The 19920-nt window shown below is 42.3% G+C and overlaps 1 protein-coding gene across 1 annotated transcript in view; it reads left to right on the top strand.

The window, feature by feature from the left end:
• Nucleotides 1–19920, top strand: part of NUB1 (negative regulator of ubiquitin like proteins 1) — a 113284-nt gene that overhangs the window by 27497 nt on the left and 65867 nt on the right. The window contains exons 6-7 of the mRNA XM_082257521.1: nucleotides 12505–12699; nucleotides 19220–19308. Of these exons, the coding sequence (XP_082113647.1) occupies nucleotides 12505–12699; nucleotides 19220–19308 (284 nt within the window). The remainder of the gene's footprint in view (nucleotides 1–12504; nucleotides 12700–19219; nucleotides 19309–19920) is intronic.

Here is a 19920-nt window from a genome sequence, read left to right as displayed (position 1 = left end):
CTCGATATGATGATGACACACTCATGTAGAACCCTAGATCCTTATCCAGGGGACGCACTCGGTGCAGCTAGACCACTTCCTTATGCTTGTTTACATTAGAGAAGCTCCCATCACCACTCATCCTCATGGAAAGAAAGGTCTGAACGGGCATTAGACACGGTGCATTGTACTGGCTCTATACAGAATCACGCTGTCCGTATGGATGGCGGGTGACGTCACCGGCCCCTCCCCCTTCCAAGGTGTACAGCAGCTTTCTTGTGTTTAACATCTAGGTGCGCTGATTTCATTTTTATATGTATTGAATTGCTCATTGCTTTATAATTGATGCTTGCTTACAGGCGGGGGAGAACACAGCAATAATCTTAGCAGTGTGCTGCTACTCCTTCACATTCCACACTCTCCAGTCAGTTGTATGGAGGTGGATAAGAGGCTTAAAGTGGTTGTAAACCTCTGAAATGAAAAATGAACAGAGCATATCCCTCTATACTATAGAGGTATAGTGTGTACTTGCCTCAATCCAAAGCACCAAGTGTGATTTCTGTCTCCTCTCTATTCCCTATCCGCATTAGACACTTCTGCCAGGTTATCCTGACACCACAAAACCTCAGGAGATCCCCCCCCCCCCCTCCTCCTCAGCTGTGCATGTTTCCCTATGAGACAGTGTAGAGGTGGGGGTGTTCTTTCCCTCAACTCGAGTCTCAGATTACACTGCGCTCTCTGCTCTATGCTGTACAGTGTGTGACATTAGATCCCCAACCCCAATCTGCTGGAGCTGAGAAAAAGCCTTTGATCTGTGGGTTCTAGAAGGATGTAGAAAACAGAAGGCCGCAGATAAACAGGTACAACTTATAAAGGAGGATTTGTTTCATCTCTCTGTATCACCTGAACATTTTAGTTAGGAGTAAGAACTCCAAATTTCCCTATTTGTCAGGGATCAGTAACTAAGGATGCTACTAAGACCGCAAGATTGCCAGGCAGCAAGCATTTTCAGAAGGTATGTCGGTAGTGTTAGCCTGTATATTTCTCACAGGACAAATTATCTTTAAAGCAAACCTGTACTGGTAGTGTTGAATAGAATAAGGTGCTTAATCCTTTATTACTTTGTTACGTATTCCACACAGCATATCGCTGCAACTCTCTGAAAACAAGCTTAAAGCGGAGTTCCAACCAAAAGTGGAACTTCCACTGATCTGGTACCCTCCTCCTTCCCTTGCCGCCGGGCCAATTAAAAAGCGCAACCCGCTTTGCGCATGTACAGTAGGGGACCGGCTGTGAAGCCGATAGACTTCACTGCCAGTTTCCCTTATGATAAATGGCGGCGGCAGCACCTGACAGCCGATCTAAAAATTGGCTGGGGTGCCGACAAAAGGGGCTCCCTCGACAGGTAAGTGTCTATATATTAATATATTTTTTCCCAGCCGGAACTCCTCCTTAAAGTGGTATTAAAGGTTCAGCTTTTTTTTTTTTTTTAAACAAATAACAAACATGTGATCCCTACCTGCTCTGTGCAGTGATTTTGCATAGAGCAGCCCCGATCCTCTTCTTCTCTGGGTCCCCTGCATGCGCTCCTGGCTTCTCCCCCTTGACTAGTGCCTCCAATAGCAAGCCACTTGCTATGTGGGCAATGGTGCATGCTCACTCCTGAGCCCCACTTTATGTGTCCATAAGACTCCTAGAGCCACGGCTCTTCCCCGACACCTGCTCCCTCCTCATTGACTCTCTGGCTGTGATTGACAATAGCTCCCGCTGCTGTCTAAGCCAATGGGAAGAGGGAGTCCCAAGACAGCCGAGACTCTCGTGCACATCGCTGGATTGAGAGGGAGCTCTGATAAGTAATAAGTGGGCTGTGTGGGGAGCAGCACATAGAAGGTTTTTTTACCTTCACGTATAGAATTCATGGAGGTAAAAAAAACCTTGTGCCTTTACAACCCCTTTAGCGGGGATGTGTGGAAGTCCTATGATTTTTGGGGTACTTGTAAGTGTGAAAAGGAAGTGAAAAGGAGTAAAGGTAACAAATGGTGCCTTCTCTTCATTACTTTCTTTACTTAGTGGTCAGTGCAGGCTGTTTAACACTTCTTGCTGTGTTTTCTTTGTCCACAAGATGGAGCTGTAACATGGAAAATATGAACATTACTAAAGTTTTCGCTTTGTATTATTTCGAGTTGATCTCACCCTTTCACTTGTGCCTCTTGAGCAGACATAGCTGCTTTCATTTATTTCTCTGTTTTTAACTTGAGTTATAATGACTAACCTTCTATTTCACAGGGTTGTAAGACCTTGTATTGTCTGTTTGCAATTTTCCAGTGGATCATATATGTGTACAGAATTTTGCATGGTTTATGGAATCAATTACCTCCCTGGGACTGGAGGTGTCAGATGACTGATTAGAAGCTAAGCTGGTTAAAATTGATTAGAAATAATGGGATTCTTGCTTGAGACTCTTATTATCCAGTTTCTCAGGAATGTTTTGCTATTCCTATAAATATAGGTAGCAGATGCTAGCTTGTCTGTGACAGTAACAAATCATGAGTCATGGAAATGGTATAGACAACCATCTGGGCAATTCATAAAGAGTGTTGTAGACACCCTTTAGAATTCCGTAGGGACGCATCACCTAAGGTGACATTGATTGCTTGTGATTTGTGTACCTGTCACAGGCAGGTACATGAATCTGTTGATGCCGGCATTGATGATGCCCCCTCCCAAGCCTCAGTGCCATCACGCTGACAGGTACATGACCAAGGAGATTTAATCTAGAGGTGGGCAGAGCTTGAAGAGCAACTAAGAGACTAGTTCCTGCTATTCAGTTCAATATTGGCTTTGGAATCCACCCATTGCCATCGGCTGTACATCACAGACAAGGTAGGCCTGATCAGAAACTGAACAGAGGTTATGGATCCACTATGGACCTGGTGGGGAACTAGTCTTTCAACATTAGCTGTTTATTAAATTCCCCTCTATGTGTTCTGTGATAACACATTGTTGACTTTCTACCCAATATAATCAAAGCTCTTGCTATTTAGCATTCAGAACATTTTATTGTGTGTGTGTGTGTGTGTGTGTGTGTATATGTATTATATATATATATATATATATATATATACACACACACATACATACTCACTATATTACCATAATTATTGGGACACCTGCCTTTACATGCACATGAACTTTAACTACTTCCGGCCCGCGCTATAGCCGAAGTACGGCTACAGCGCAGGCTCTAATTTCAGTAACAGGCTCCCGCGAGCGCGCATCGGGGAAAATCTGTGTCGACCGTGTCCCTTGGACACAGCCAATCACGTATTGTTGTGAATGGCCAATCACAGCGGCCATTTACCACGTGATCGGACCGTGCAATGAGAGATGATCTCATGTGTAAACATATGAGATCATCTCTCATCGCCAGCTCTCTTCCTCACACGGAGACTGCAGTGTGAGGAAGAGGAGAGCCCGATCACCGGTAAGGGGACACAAAGGAAAAGGAATGTAATCAGGGCAGTGATCACCAGTGCCCTGATTACAGAAGAGGGGAAAAAAATGCCACAACTGCCCACAGTGCCCCCCATCAGTGCCCACAGTCAGTGCCCATAGTGCTGCCAGTCAGTGCCCATCAGTGCCTGCTCATCTAGGCACTGATGGGCACTGACTAGCAGCACTGTGGGCACTGATGGTGCTGCCCATCAGTGCTAATCAGTGCCACCCGTCAGTATCCATCAGTGTCACCCATCAGTGCCGCCTCTCAGTGCCCATCAGTGCCGCCTCTCAGTGCCCAGCAGTGCCACCTCTCAGTGCCCAGCAGTGCCACCTCTCGGTGCCCAGCAGTGCCACCTATCAGTGCTCATCAGTGCCGCCTATCAGTGCGGCATATTAGTACCTCCTCATCAGTGCCACCTCATCAGTGCCCATAAGTGCCACCTCATCAGTGCCCATCAGTGTAGCCTATCAGTGCCCATCAGTGCCGCCTCATCAGCGCACATCAGTGAAGGAGAAAAATTTATTTATTTTCAAAATTTACTCACAGAAAATAAGAAAACCAAAAGAAAGCTCTATTTGTGTGAAAAAAATGATAAAAATGTCATATGGGTACAGTGTAGTATGACCGCGCAATTGTCATTCAAAGCGTGACAGCACTGAAAGCTGAAAATTGGCCTGGGCAGGAAGGGGGTATAAGTGCCCAGTAGGCAAGTGGGTAACTGCATCCCAGTCTTAGTCAGTAGGGTTCAATATTAAGTTGGCCCATCCTTTGCAGCTATACCAGCTTCAACTCTTCTGGGAAGGCTGTCCACAAGGTTTAGGAGTGTGTCTATGGGAATGTTTGACCATTCTTCCAGAAGCACATTTGTGAGGTCAGGCACTGATGTTGGAGAGAAGGCCTGGCTCACAGTCTCCACTCTAAATCTTCCCAAAGGTGTTCTTTCTGGTCAAGTTCCTCCACCCCAAAGTCACTCATCCATGTCTTTATGGACCTTGCTTTGTGCACTGGTCCAAATCATTTGGAGAAGGGGTTGAGGTGTGGGGTTGTATTTTGGGGGTTGAGCTTGGCCCCTTAGTTCCAGTGAAGAGAACTCTTAAAGTGTCAGCATACCAAGACATTTTGGAGAATTTCATGCTCCCAACTTCCTGGGAACAGTTTGGGGATGGCCCCTTCCTGTTCCAACCTGACTGCGCACCAGTGCACAAACAAGGTCCGTAAAGACATGGATGAGCAAGTTTGGGGTGGAGGAACTTGATTGGCCTGCACAGAGTCCTGACCTCAATCCGATAGACCACCTTTGGAATGAATTAGAGTGCAGACTGCGAACCAGGCCTTCTCTTTCCAACATCAATGTGCTTCTGGAAGAATGGTCAAACATTCCCATAGACTCACTTCTAAACCTTGTGGACAGCCTTCCCAAAAGAGTTGAAGCTGTTATAGCTGCAAAGGTTGGGCTAACTCAATATTAAACCCTACAGACTAAAACTGGGATGCCATTAAAGTTCATGTGTGTTTAAAGACAGGTTGTATTCTGTGTATCCTTATGGTGACAACAAAACTGCTAAAGTGCTCCAGGAACCTTTATGCAATACATCTTTTAGATTTATACCATCGTCTGTGTCTTTTGTGAAGTTTGTGGATGTTAGGCCCAAGCTGCGCACAGGGTCTTCACACTCCTAGTAGACCCGTATGGTCTCTCCAGGTGCTATGGTCTATCGCCCATTATCCAGCTGTAAAACAGCAGATCCTTAATGGCCAGGAGAAACTTTGACATTTTACAGTTGAATTCCAGGGGTTTGAGTAAGTGTCAGAAGGGGCACGGCTATGTGTTGAATTGTATGATCAAAGATAATTCAAAGCTGAACTACAGACAAATAAAAAAGAACACAATGCATCTATGCACTCACTCATAAACTGTATAAGTTGAACTGTGGGCAGGTATAAAAGACACAAATTAATATAGCTCTCTAATCATTAATACATCATTAAATATATTTTAAATGCAGGTGTTGTAATTCTCTGTGGATTTAATCTTCATATTGCAGAAAATAATGGTTTTGTAAATTTAACTTTTAATGGGCTATTCATTTTTCCCATGTTTTGATAGGAGTTCTATGGCATTTAGTGTGGGTACATCGTTTTCTAATTTGGTGTCAGCCTCTTGCAATCCTCTGAAACTGGGAGAGGGAGGGGCATGACTGACCGCCAATTCATGCAAATATTCTGACAAGGAAAATGTTGATAGAAGGTGAGAGCAGAGAGATTACCTCATCAGTCTCTCCCCTGCTTCTCACTGTCCAGTCAGCAGGTTAAGTGTGGTAAGAAGATTCACCTGTGTTCCTTCTACAGTCCAAGAGAAAGTGTTGTCTGCCTTGCTGTGCTGTATGGCAGACCATGTGAATCTAAGGGCTGGATGGACAGAAATACAAAAACTTTGGACGGTAAAAAAATATTTTCTATAATATATGTATTTTATCTGTTTGCCTAAAGCCAGCTTTAAAGAGTAATTCTTGTTGAGAAAAAAACAACTCTGGGTGAACAATGTACATTCCATAGATGTTAACAATTTTTTGTAGCAGATTCCTACCTGCTCTGAAGAAAAAGCTGTTTGTTCTATTATGTCCTTTGGATACTGATTCTGAATGAGAGTGACTGCTTCGTTATAATTAGCGGTTGCACTCTTTGTGTTCTAAATGACAAAATCTGCAGGCTCTGGATCTCTTTAGATGTATTTGAAGGGTAACTATACTGTCATTCAAATTTATTTAAAGGGTAACTACTTTCATTAAAAAAAATATATATATATATAAAATATGCTACATGCACCTTTTATTGTATTTTAACGTTGTTAAAAAATTACCTTCCCATTTCAATCTGCAGCCGCTGTCATTTTCTGTATAATTTAATCCAATACTGTATGGCAAACCGGAGTCCTTCTTTACAAATCTATTGTACAGAACACTCCCAGAAAATTCATTTTTTGCTTGTGTAATTTGCTGACCAATTTTCCCAGGAGTCAGCACTAGAATACAAGTCAGATTTTAGGCATCCTCTGCAATATAAATGTTAGTTTTGGTGAGATGCTCTACAAGGGTAAATAGTAACTCCACTTTTATTGAGAAAAAAACAATCCCTGCTGGGTGATCAATGTACATTTCAGGGATTTAAAAAAACATTTTTTTGGCAGAGTCCTACCTGTTTCTGTTCTCAAATAAAGCTGGATGTGTGTGCAATCCAATCAACTGATGCACTTACAGTGTTCTAATGAGGAAAGTTGCAGTGTCTGCATCCCCTTAGAAGTGATTAGTCCTTTGGGAGTATCTTAACAAAAATATTATTCCTATTGCATAGAATGCCTAAACTCTGACTTGTATCTTAGTGCGGACTTCTGGTAAAATCCCACAAGCAGGGATTTTACAGGGAATTACAGCTCTGCAGATTGAAAATGAAAGATAATTTTTAATAATATTCAATTACATTATGACTTGTGTAGCAATTGTATACGCTGTATTATTTTTTAAATTTGCTATATCACAAAAGGCAGGTTATCATTTAATTAGTTCAGGATGAAGGGTTAAGCGCAAGCTGATGGATACATTAGTTTGTGCTTGTTTTTCTCAGCTGACTCCCAGATGTTAAGTCAAAGTGATCTGAGGGTGGTGTCTGGGCTCTTCTCTTACTGGGAGCCTGGGACTACATCACAACATGGCGGGTGGGAGGAGACCAAAGAACATTCATTCTTCGATCTCCTCTGACAGGAATGAAACCAGAAATGTGACGATCATTTTGTCACTTCCGGTTTCAGAGCAGTCGTTCTCTGACTGATACAGCCAGAGAATCATGTAAACAAGCAGATCTAGGCTTGGTTAGGTGCTTTAGAGGGCAGGGGAGACCCCCAGGGTATCCAAAGAGTACCTGTCACTTGCCCAATGCTATCACATGGGGGTTTGTAAATCCCTTGTAATAGCAATAAAGATTCATTTAAAAATGTAATAAACACGTAAAAATATAAAAATAAAATTGTTAAAAACCAAAACAAAAAATCTATAACCCTCATTGCCCCGCATACACCCACAATTGCAGATGCAGCCCATGGTTTCGACATTATGTAAACCACGATTACACCACACATGTGAGGTATTGCCGCGAACGTCGAAGTGAAAGCAATAATTCTAGCACCAGAGCTCACTCAAAACCGATAAGCTGTAAAGGCTTTTAAATGGGTTTTAAAGGCTGAAGGTTTTGTTTTATCCTTAACGCATTCTCTGCATTAAGGTAAAAAACCTTCTGCATACAGCTCCCCCCATGCCCCCCACCCCTCCATACTTACCTGAGGCCCCATCTTGATCCAGCGATTTGCAGAAGAGCAGCAGCTCTCTCCGCTCTCTCTCTCTCCTCCCTGGACAGAAAAGCAGCAGCGGGAGTCATTGGCCATTGGCTCCTACTGCTGTCAATCTCAGCCAGTAAGTGGGGGGTGGGGCCAAACGTGTGTGCAAAGTGCTGTTCCAGATTGAGCCTGATGAGAGCACTCAACAGTGGGGGGGGGGATTGGGATTAACCAGGAGCACCTCCAAGGATATTCAAAAGAGGAGGACCAAGGATGCTGTGTGCAAAAATATTGCACAAAGGCAAGTATGACGTGTTTGTTATTAAAAAAAAAATGATTTGTAATCGCTTTAAAGCGTCGCCTATGGATATTTCTGGGGACCATTGTATTTTTTTTTAAATATCACAGGCGCACATAATTTTAAGACCTGGCATGTTTAATATCTACTTATTTGGCACAACTCCTCCATCTTTTATATTTTAGCAAAAACGTGGGTATTACATTGTATTTGTGTGCACTAAAAATAACTTTATTAGTACTTCTATCTTTGACTAGAAGTAGTCCCTTGGTACTTGCCCAGTGCGAATATTTGTGTATTATTATGAAAACGCCTGTCACATTTTATATAAGTGTACTGCAGCTTTCTATTCCTGCTTTTTTCACTTCAGCCATGAATAGTATTTCCTTTTGTACTGAATTACCTGTTACAAAATTAAATAATAAATTCTATTTCCATCTCAGCATAACATCTCCAGCCCCCCCGCTATTTGCTTCCCATCACCTGGTTGTACTACATTGCTCTGTGTCACAAGCTTGTCACCGAGCCCAGTATGTTCCAGCTGAGCACCAACTGATTATAAAGCTGCTACACACATTATTCATTAGTGCTGTCAGAGCCGGGGCAGGAGGATTCTCGCTGTAAACTCTGTAACTGATATCTAAGCCACTAAAAGTGCCTTGCGGTGAAAATGAATGCCTTGCAGATGTGCACTGGCTTCCTCTCTGTGGCCGCACTGTGGGATGTCTTCTTGCTGTTTTTTGAATGACACTGCAGTCATTTGTTTTATTTTAATAGGATGATTGTGGGCAAAATAATAGCACGTCGCCTAGAGCACTGTTTTTGCATGCTTTTACAGGGAGATTAACTCTGGCCAAGGCTATTATTATATCATACTGTATATTCTCTTGATTAGAGGTCTCCCCAAGAACACGGGGTGGAGAGATATCTACCCAACCTTGCAGGAACCCAAAGGGAGTTCTGACTTTTCTCTCTCACTCCTCGTCGTGAAATGGGAAGTATCTGTCTGGTTGTGTTTCTCGATAGCAGCATTAAAAATGTTCCTTTGGGTCATTATATTGAGGTTACACCAGGCCATTCATGGCAACCCTAACATGAGTGTGAAGAAAAATAGGAACACGAATGAAACTGCGCTAGTGGTTACAGTGAAAACAAAAGAAAAGCAGCTTGCACAATATGAGATTATTATATAATGTAAATGAACATTGAATGCAAAAACAAGTGCTGCGCAAATCCAAACACTTATACTCAAGGGCGAAGAAAATTTGTGAAAAACTGTGCCAATAATTTGTGGAACGCCAATGTGCAGTCAGTAAACAATCACAAAAAGTCTTTCTGTGTCACAATGTGAAAACAAAAAAGTCTTCATGTGCACATCCACATGAACTCCACAGGTGAAGGCTTACCCACTTCAATAAGCAGTCATATTGCATGACCCCCATTCAATAAGCAGTCATATTGCATGACCCCCATTCAATAAGCAGTCATATTGCATGACCCCCATTCAATAAGCAGTCATATTGCATTTTCCCCATTCAATAAGCAGTCATTTTGTGTGACCCCCATTCAATGAGCAGTCCTATTACATGATCCCCATTTAATGAGCAGTCATATTGCATGACTCCCATTCAATTAGCAAGAGCCCCGATCAATGAGCAGTCATATTGCATTACTCCCATTCAATTAGCATGACCCTCATTCAACAAGCAGTCATATTGTATGACCCCCATTCAATAAGCAGTCATATTGTGTGACCCCCCTTAAATGGGCAGTCCTATTACATGATCCCCATTGAATGAGCAGTCATATATATTGCATGACTCCCATTCAATTAGCAAGAGCCCCGATCAATGAGCAGTCCTATAAATTGCATGACTCCCAGTCAATTAGCATGACCCCCATTCAATGAGCAGTTATATTGCATGACCCCCATTCAGTGAGCAGTCATATTGCATGACTCCAATTCAATGAGCAGGCATATCACATGATCCCCATTCAATTAGCATAACCCCCATTCAATGAGCAGTCATATTGCATAACTCCCATTTAATAAACAGTCATATTGCATGATCCCGATTCAGTGAGCAGTCATATTGCTTGACCCCATTAAGAGAGCAGTCATATTGCTTGACCCCATTAAGCGAGCAGTCATATTGCGCATAGTTGTTATAAATGCCATGAGACCAATGTAGTTGGGGAATTCCACCACTTTTCTCTATAGATCATCTCCACACTTCATGTGCATACAGATAGAGAAAATAAAAGGCGGTCGCTCCCAATAGTGTAAATCTAGGGGAGCGACCGCCTAGATTTACACTATTTTTAATTTAAAAATGAGATTAAAACTTCTCGCATGTAATGAACGTAATAATAGCGCTATATATCCGGTACACTTCTGCATGAGTGGTGATGTCACAGTGTCTGGCTGCGCCCTACATGTTCTGTCAAAAATGACATCATAAGGATTATTTAAAACAACTGTGTGCTATATGACTACTCATTGAATGGGGGTCATGTCTTTCTGGTAAGCCTTCACAAGTGGCACAAAGGTGGAGTGGAGTTCATGTAGATATGCGCATTTGAAGATTACCTTTTTGTTTTCACATTGTGACACAGAAGGACTTTTTGTGATTTATGGACTGCTTAATTGGAGTTTCACATATTATTTGCACAGTTATTCACAAATTGTCTCTTACAGTATAAGTGCGAATGCATTGGTTTTCACAAAAATAATTTTTGCACTAAGTGTAAGTGTGTTTGGATTAGCGCAGCACTCTTTTTTGCATTCAATGAGTGTGAACAAGATTTGTATTTCTGAGACTGCAGTTGGATAAAAACCACACCCAACTATTTGTAGTAAGGGTTCCTATAAATTTAAAAGAGATGGTTTAGGAATTTTTTTTTAAGAATCACACTTATAGGGATGTAGCATTGATCCCCGCCGTCTCTATCACTGAGAACCGAGCGATCAGACCAATCACTCTGTTCTCTACGAGCAGAGAGCTGGTGACTTTCCTCAATCATCTCTGCTCTGCCGATTGGCTTCTATGCAGAAGTGAGATTTTGCACGCTCCAGCTTTAGTAAATTAACCCCAGTATTTTAATGCTCTTCATACTTAACGTAGAAGAATGTTGATTGGCTTTGGATACTGGACAAACTGGTAAATACACAGATGAAATACATATATGGGAAGATAGGGCAGGATACTCTCTGTTGCAGTTAAGTAACACTTGCAGGTCTTGTCCATCCCCTTACTGGGATTGGAAAATAAGATGATGCAGACTGATGACATGCTGTCTCTCTATGTGATTGTTAGCAGCACAAATCTTCCTCCAGCACTAATCTCCCTACTAGTCTAAAGATAAATCCAACATGTTTCAGAGGTTCACACAGGGGAGTATTTTGTGGTCCCGATTCTGACCATCAAGGAAGGACCCTTGCCTCCTCTCCTCTGACCCCTGCTGTATCTGAGGCTGCATTTCGTGGGTGACAAGCCCCGCAGCATTATAGGGATACGAACAGAAGACCTCTTTGCCTTCTCAATTGTCTACACCCCAGAATGACACCGATTTCTAAGAATTGCAGACTGTGGAAGAAACCCATTGGTGTCTTCCCTCCATCCCCAGCCTGCTGACTGGACAACAAGGCAGCAGACTGATGAGGTCATCCTTCTGCTCACTGTGCTCTCTCCACTTATCAGCATGTTCCATGTAGGCACATTTGCATGTAACACACCTGATTGGCTCTCAGCCCTACCCCTTCCTTTCCCAGTCTGTGCTGTGATTGCAAGGATAAGCCCAAGTCAGATTCAGGTACTTACACTGCTTTCATTTTAAAATGACATTGAAAGATGTTTTAATGAAGCCAGCTATATTCATTTGTGTCTTTTAGATCTGCCTAGATTTCAACTACAGGCGGTCCCCGGGTTACAAACAAGATAGGGTCTGTAGGTTTGTTCTTAAGTCGAATTTGTAAGTCGGAACAGAGACAGCTCCAGCCAAAAGAATCATTTTTAAGTTTTTTGAATAGCATAGGGAAGGGTTAACACCTCTGTATCATTTGTTTTGCTGTCTGTACCCCTGTTCAGAAGATTTTCCCCTCACGTTCTGTCCCTATGACAGTTGGATTTAGAACTCTTACAGGAATTAATTTCCCTTTCTAGGGAGAGATTTCTCCTCACTTCCTGTTGTCTCCCTCCGTTTGTAAGTAGGAGTCGTTTGTAAGTCGGATGTTTGTAACCCGGGGACCACCTGTATAACATTAATGTACATTAGGACTTATATATATATATACTGTTCTTTCAGATAGAAATGATTCTATATTGAACTAAAATGTAATGTAGCTTTTGTTGATGGTATGAAATAAGCTTGATGATTCATGGGAAATCCTGTTTCCACTAGATAAAACTCTGCAAGAACAAGGAGTGGGTCACAATTCCAAGGTGTTGGTCCTGGAACTTAGCTACACAGAGGAAGAGGCAAAGAAGAGGGTCCACAATGAAGAGAAAGAACGAGAAGAGGAGGCACAGAAACAGGAGAGCGTGAAGAAGAAGATGATGCGTACAAAACGAGGGCTGGAAATCCTTGCAGATCGGGGTATGTTTTGTTTTGCATCAGTTGAGAATAATTTTATTTTATTAGCAGGTCTGTGGATTTTTACCAGAAAACAAAATGCAGGATGACCTTGCGCATGGTCCAGGTTAACTGGAGTTCTTGTGGATGCATCAGACGTCTTCTATATGCACACTATTCAAATACTGTGTTGCTGTAAAAGCACCATTGTATCCGTAGGGGTGTCATGTAGAGGTGCACCGAATGGAAATTTTGGTACCCAAAACGCAGAATGCACTTGGCCGAAAACCAAAAATGAAAGTTTATAAAAAAATATATTTATTTTCTATATAATATATTATATTCAAATTTTAGATGAACATCATGAGTTTAAATGAATATGAATGTATTGGCACCTTTAGCGCAAGAAAAGTTCAAGAAAAATGTATCCCTTTTTAGATTCTTTGTATGTCCTCACACGGGTCTGTTGCACTTCCATTGTGTCGTTAAAAATCTTGCTTGTTGCATTTTTGTTCAATTAAAAATAAATGTACCAAAAGCACACCTCCTTGTTGAAATGCATTGAAAAGCATCAATAACGCACCCGTGTTAATTTTTGATGCGGTTTTTGAGTAATGTGACCTATGAAAAACAAACCATAAGCACAGAATAATATAGTAAAATCGCAGTGAGGTCAAATCACTGCCAATTCGCAGCAAAATCACGTGCATTTTTGGCGCCATTATCGACCCTTTTTTTTTTTGTTATTCTTATATTTTTATTGTTTTTCTTCAATAGATAAAAAAATCACATACAAAAGCAGTAACAAACATTTAATAGTTTCTTTTCGGTTTTGGAGGTCATCAGATTGTTGCCTATCTAGTGCACTTGTTAATTTAATTTACACCAAAGCAGCTGGTACTGATTAACAACCCCCTTTGCTACTTAAAGAGGAAGTAAAGTTCCCATGATAACTTTTACCTATAGGTAACCCTATGATGAGGCTTACCTATAGGTAATGTAAATATCTCCTAAACGTGCACCGTTTAGGAGATATTTACTTTGCATGCAGCCAGTGATGTCACTGGCGCATGCGCTTTGAAGCAACGGCCACCCGTGCTGTTCCTTCAGAGCCCAGTGCTGAGAACAGTGGCTCCTGCATGCATGCGTGGGAGTCGAGCCAATCAGACGGCCAGAGGACGCAAACTCCGAAGGAAGACGGCTCAACATGTTGGCCGTCTCAGCGGTGAGTTGGCACTGCTGGAAGGGCCCCGTTCTAAGGTAAGTATTTCATAATGAGCTAGTATGTGAAAAGTGTTCCTTAAATTTTTTTGAGCAGTGTATATGCCCTATGTAACAAGTATAAATGAGAGAGTTTTTGGGACGGCGAAACCGAAACTAAATAAGCAGAGGACAAACAAAGCTCTATAGTGTCGCCATCAATTTTATCCAAGTCCTTCTGCCATCCCTTTCTGCAAGGCAGTATAGTAGCATCCTGAATAGCATTAAGGAAAATAGAGTAACTCCATGAAATCATTCCTTCGTCATGCTTTATCTCTAACCAGGAGGACATCCTGAACTATCATTTAGGAATTTTAAATGAAAATCTAAAGTAAAAGCCATGGCCCATCCCCTTACTACAGCAGTTTTTTTAGTACTTGAAGATAGAGCCTGCATGAGTGTCCCCATAAAAAGCAGCGTCCTATGAGAGCACTCGCCAACAGGAGGAGCAATAGCAGGGGACCCCAAAGGGGTGGATTGGAGCAACTCTGCACGGAGCAGGGGAGTATAACATGCTTATTATTTAAAAAAAAAAAAAAAAAAAAGGTTTAGCCATTTCATATCCAGGCCAATTCTGACACTTCGCTCCTGCATGTAAAAATGTACTTTTTCTGCTAGAAAATTACTTAGAAACCCCAAACATTATACATATTTTATTTTAGCAGAGGCCCTATAAAATAAAATATTTTTTTGTATAATGTGAAAGATGATGTTACTCAGATTAAATAGATACCTAACATGTCACTCTTTAAAATTGCATCTGCTTGTGGAATGGCGGCAAACTACGGTGCTTAAAATTCTCCATAGGAATCGCTTTAAGCGTCTTTACAGGTTTAGAGTTACACAGGAGGTCTGTTGCTAGGATTATTGCTCTCACTCTTATGTTCACATGGCGCTGTCACCATTTACATTTCCCTTCGGGAGTAACGTATGCGTTCACATTTGTGCATAAGCATGGGGGGGGGGGGGATGCTTTAAAGTTTTTATTATTATTATTTATTTTATACCCAAAATATTTTTTTACACTTTTTTTGGGGGGATTAACTTTATCGCTTTACAAGGGATGAACAACATCCCTTGTGACAGCATGGGCCATGACAGGTCCTCTTTATGGAGAGATCTGAGGTCTATTAGACCCCAAATCTCTCCTCTGGCCCCAAATGCAGCCGATCAGACATAGATCGGTCCGATCAGCTGTTTAGCGGCCAGGTAAACAAAGAAGCGAAACCGGATGTGACGACATACTCAACGCTTCCTGTTTCCGGGTCAGAGAGAGAGAGAGGAACGTCAGTTCCTCTCTCTCTGTTCTGTGCATTTGCTGACGCCGGCCCCATCGCTCTTGGGCTCCGCGATCAGGCAGTAAAGCCCGAGAAAGGTGGTGGCGGGAGGGGGTTGGGACCACCTTCTGCTACCCACATGATTGAGTGGCTATTTAGCCACTCAAATCACTTCTGCTACAAAGGGAATTCTTGGCTGCAACTTTTCATGTAGGTGCAGGCATCATCTAGGTATAACTACTGCGAGGATGTCCTATGGGCGGCAAGTAGTTAGTATCACCTTGTAACCTTGTGGCCTTGTAACTTTTTTTTTTTTTTTATTATTATTATTATTTCTTAGTGTGTTGTTCTGCCTTTATGTAATGTCTTAGAGCTCCTGAACCTCTTCTTTTCCCCTCCCTTCCATTGTGCAGTACACATTAGTAATGGTCATGTGTACTGCTCTATGCACACAACAAATCCCATAGTCCCTAGTCCATAAGGCGAGCAAACACGTCAGGGTGGCTACAATCCTACATACAGTGGGACCATAGAGAATGAAGGAAGCTGCCCTCTAACAGGAAATTGGATCACAGTAGTAAAAACAAGGAAGTTGGAGATATGGAGGAGGCTAAGAGCAATAGAAGGAGCTTTTTTGAGTTAAGAATACTTACCTAAATACAGGGAGTGCAGAATTATTAGGCAAATGAGTATTTTGACCACATCATCCTCTTTATGCATGTTGTCTTACTCCAAGCTGTATAGGCTCGAAAGCCTACTACCAATTAAGCCTATTAGGAGATGTGCATCTCTGTAATGAGAAGGGGTGTGGTCTAATGACATCAACACCCTATATCAGGTGTGCATAATTATTAGGCAACTTCCTTTCCTTGGGCAAAATGGGCCAAAAGAAGGACTTGACGGGCTCAGAAAAGTAAAAAATAGTGAGATATCTTGCAGAGGTTGCAAAGCTTCTCAAGCGTGATCATCGAACAATCAAGCATTTCATTCAAAATAGTCAACAGGGTCGCAAGAAGCGTGTGGAAAAACCAAGGCGCAAAATAACAGCCCATGAACTGAGAAAAGTCAAGCGTGCAGCTGCCAAGATGCCACTTGCCACCAGTTTGGCCATATTTCAGAGCTGCAACATCACTGGAGTGCCCAAAAGCACAAGGTGTGCAATACTCAGAGACATGGCCAAGGTAAGAAAGGCTGAAAGACGACCACCACTGAACAAGACACACAAGCTGAAACTGGGCCAAGAAATATCTCAAGACTGATTTTTCAAAGGTTTTATGGACTGATGAAATGAGAGTGAGTCTTGATGGGCCAGATGGATGGGCCCGTGGCTGGATTGGTAAAGGGCAGAGAGCTCCAGTCCGACTCAGACTCCAGCAAGGTGGAGGTGGAGTACTGGTTTGGGCTGGTATCATCAAAGATGAGCTTGTGGGGCCTTTTCGGGTTGAGGATGGAGTCAAGCTCAACTCCCAGTCCTACTGACAGTTTCTGGAAGACACCTTCTTCAAGCAGTGGTACAGGAAGAAGTCTGCATCCTTCAAGAAAAACATGATTTTCATGCAGGACAATGCTCCATCACACGCGTCCAAGTACTCCACAGCGTGGCTGGAAGGAAAGGGTATAAAAGAAGAAAAGCTAATGACATGGCCTCCTTGTTCACCTGATCTGAACCCCATTGAGAGCCTGTGGTCCATCATCAAATGTGAGATTTACAAGGAGGGAAAACAGTACACCTCTCTGAACAGTGTCTGGGAGGCTGTGGTTGCTGCTGCACGCAATTTTGATGGTGAACAAATCAAAACACTGACAGAATCCATGGATGGCAGGCTTTTGAGTGTCCTTGCAAAGAAAGGTGGCTATATTGGTCACTGATTTGTTTTTGTTTTTGAATGTCAGAAATGTATATTTGTGAATGTTGAGATGTTATATTGGTTTCACTGGTAAAAATAAATAATTGAAATGGGTATACTGTATATTTGATTTTTGTTAAGTTGCCTAATAATTATGCACAGTAATAGTCACCTGCACACACAGATATCCCCCTAAAATAGCTAAAACTAAAAACAAACTAAAAACTACTTCCAAAAATAGTCAGGTTTGATATTAATGAGTTTTTTGGGTTCATTGAGAACATGGTTGTTGTTCAATAATAAAATTAATCCTCAAAAATACTCATTTGCCTAATAATTCTGCACTCCCTGTACACTGCTCAAAAAAATTAAAGGAACACTTTCCAATCAGAGTGTTGCATCAAGTCAATTTAAATCCTAGGATATTGATCAGGTGAGTTAAGTAGCAGAGGGGGTTGTTAATAGGTTTCAGCTGCTTTGGTGTTAAATAAATTACCAACATGTGCACTAGATGGGCAACAATGAGACTACCTCCAAAACAGGAATGATTTTACAGGTGAAGGCCACTGACATTTTGTTACCTACTCCTCTTTTCTTACTGTTTTTCACTAGTTTTGCATTTGGCTAGGGTCAGTGTCATCTTTACTGGTAGCATCAGGCAATACCTGGACTGTATAGAGGTTACACAGGCAGTCCAACTCCTCCAGGATAGCACATCAATACATGCCATCGCTGGAATGGTTTGCTGAGTCTCCCAGCACAGAACATGAAAGAAATTCCAGGAGACAGGCAGATACTCTAGGATTGCTGGACAGGTATTTAACCCACCAGCAGGACCGGTATCTGCTCCTTTTGTGCAAGGAGGAACAGGATAAGCACTGCCAGATCCCTACAAAATGACCTCCAGCAGGCCACTGGTGAATGTCTCTGACCAAACAATCAAAAATAGACTTCATGAGGGTGGCCTGAGGGTCTGACGTTCTTAGTGGGCCGTGTGCTCACTGCCCGGCACTGTGTAGCTCAATTGGCTTTTACCATTGAAACCAGAATTGGCAGGCCTGCCACTGACGCCCTGTGCTTTTCACAGATGAGAGAAGGTTCACCCTGAGCACGTGTGACAGACGTGAAAGGGCCTGGAGAAGCCATTGAGAACGTTATGCTGCCTGTAACATCGTGCAGCATGACCGGTTTGGTGGTGGGTCAGTGATGGTCTGGGGAGGCATATCCATGGAGGGACGCACAGACCTCTACAGGCTAGACAATGGCACCCTGACTGCAATTAGGTATCGGGATGAAATCCTTGGACTCATTGTCAGACCCTACGCTGGTGCAGTGGGTCCTGGGTTCCTCCTGGGGCATGACAATGCCTGGCCTCATGTGGCAAGAGTATGCAGCCAGTTCCTGGAGGATGAAGGAATTGATACCATTGAATATCCCCCACGCTCGCCTAACCTAAATTCAATCGAACACCTCTGGGACATTATGTTTAGGTCAATCCATTGCCGCCAGGTTGCACCTCAGTCTGTTCAGGAGCTCAGTGATGTCTTGGTTCAGATCTGAGAGGAAATACCCCAGAACACCATTGTCTCATTAGGAGCATGCCCTGAATTTGTCAGACATGCATACAAGCACAATTTTGAGTTGCTGCAGTGAAATTTCAGCAAAATGAACTAGCCTGCGGCATAATTTTTTCACTTTGATTTTCGGGGTGTCTTTGAATTCAGCCCTCTGTAAGTTGATAATTTTCATTTTCCTCAAACAATGTGGCATCCTTTCATTCCTAACACATTACTCAGTCCATATCAGTATAGATATCCAGCATGATATTTTTCCCCATTGAGATCTGATTGTTTTCAAAGTGTTCCTTTAATTTTTTTGAGCAGTGTATATTTTTTTTTTTATAGAAGAGCTTAGTGTTGGTTTAACAGAGTTCCTAAGATTTCTAAATCTTGGCTGTTAGAAGAAAATAATAATTTCTTTACTTACTCCTCCATTCTTCAGCTAGTTTTTGGTCAACAATGGATGGTCAGATATCATGCAGCCTGTCATTTGCTGGTAGTCACCCCATCTATAACTCGCTGTAGAGTTTTTGACCTTGTTGCTTTTTACATAGAAACCAGTTACCCTAATCTTAAATCCCAATTGATGTTTTTCCTACAGGTGAGAGCATGGATCCAGACACAGTGCCATACCTGGAAATTGCAAATCAAACAGGACGCTCAATCAATATGCCTAAAGCTGCGAAAAAGGTAAATATTATAGTATCAGACTGTTGTTAGTCTTGAATGGTCATCTTTTTTGATCATCTATGCCAGGGGTGTCAAACTCAATTTTATCGCGGGCCGCATCAGCATTATGATTGCCCTCAAAAGGTCCGGTTGTATCTGTAAGACTAGATGTCAAGAGCATCCCCTACCCTTACATAAGACGTCAAGAGCCTCTCCACCATCAAAAGTTGAGTCCCCCACCCAAAGCTGGAGGCATTGCTGGAAAGCAGAAAGTATAAGGTCTGGAGGAGGACTGGAGCTCTCCTGCAGCTACAGGAGAGGTGCGAGGGCCACATAAAATGGCCTGGAGGGCCAGATTCGGCCCGCGGGCCTTGTGTTTGACACCTGTGATCTATGCCCATACTTTAAAGTTTATCTAAACCTGAACACACAAATATGTTGCATGTGTTTGTTTAACCACGCTTTTTGCTCCAGGAGATTTTACCCCTTAATGACCAGGCCATTTTTTTGCTATTTGGCACTGCGCTACTTTAACAGGTAATTGTGCAGTCATGCAACACTATACCCAAATTAAATTTGTCTTTTTTTTGTCACAAATAGATTTTTCTTTTGGTGGTATTTGATCACCACTGG

The sequence above is a fragment of the Pelophylax lessonae genome, assembly GCF_965119305.1.
Source record: "Pelophylax lessonae genome assembly, chromosome: 5".
Classification (NCBI taxonomy): Eukaryota; Metazoa; Chordata; class Amphibia; order Anura; family Ranidae; genus Pelophylax; species Pelophylax lessonae.
This window is presented reverse-complemented; position numbering and strand designations above follow the sequence as displayed.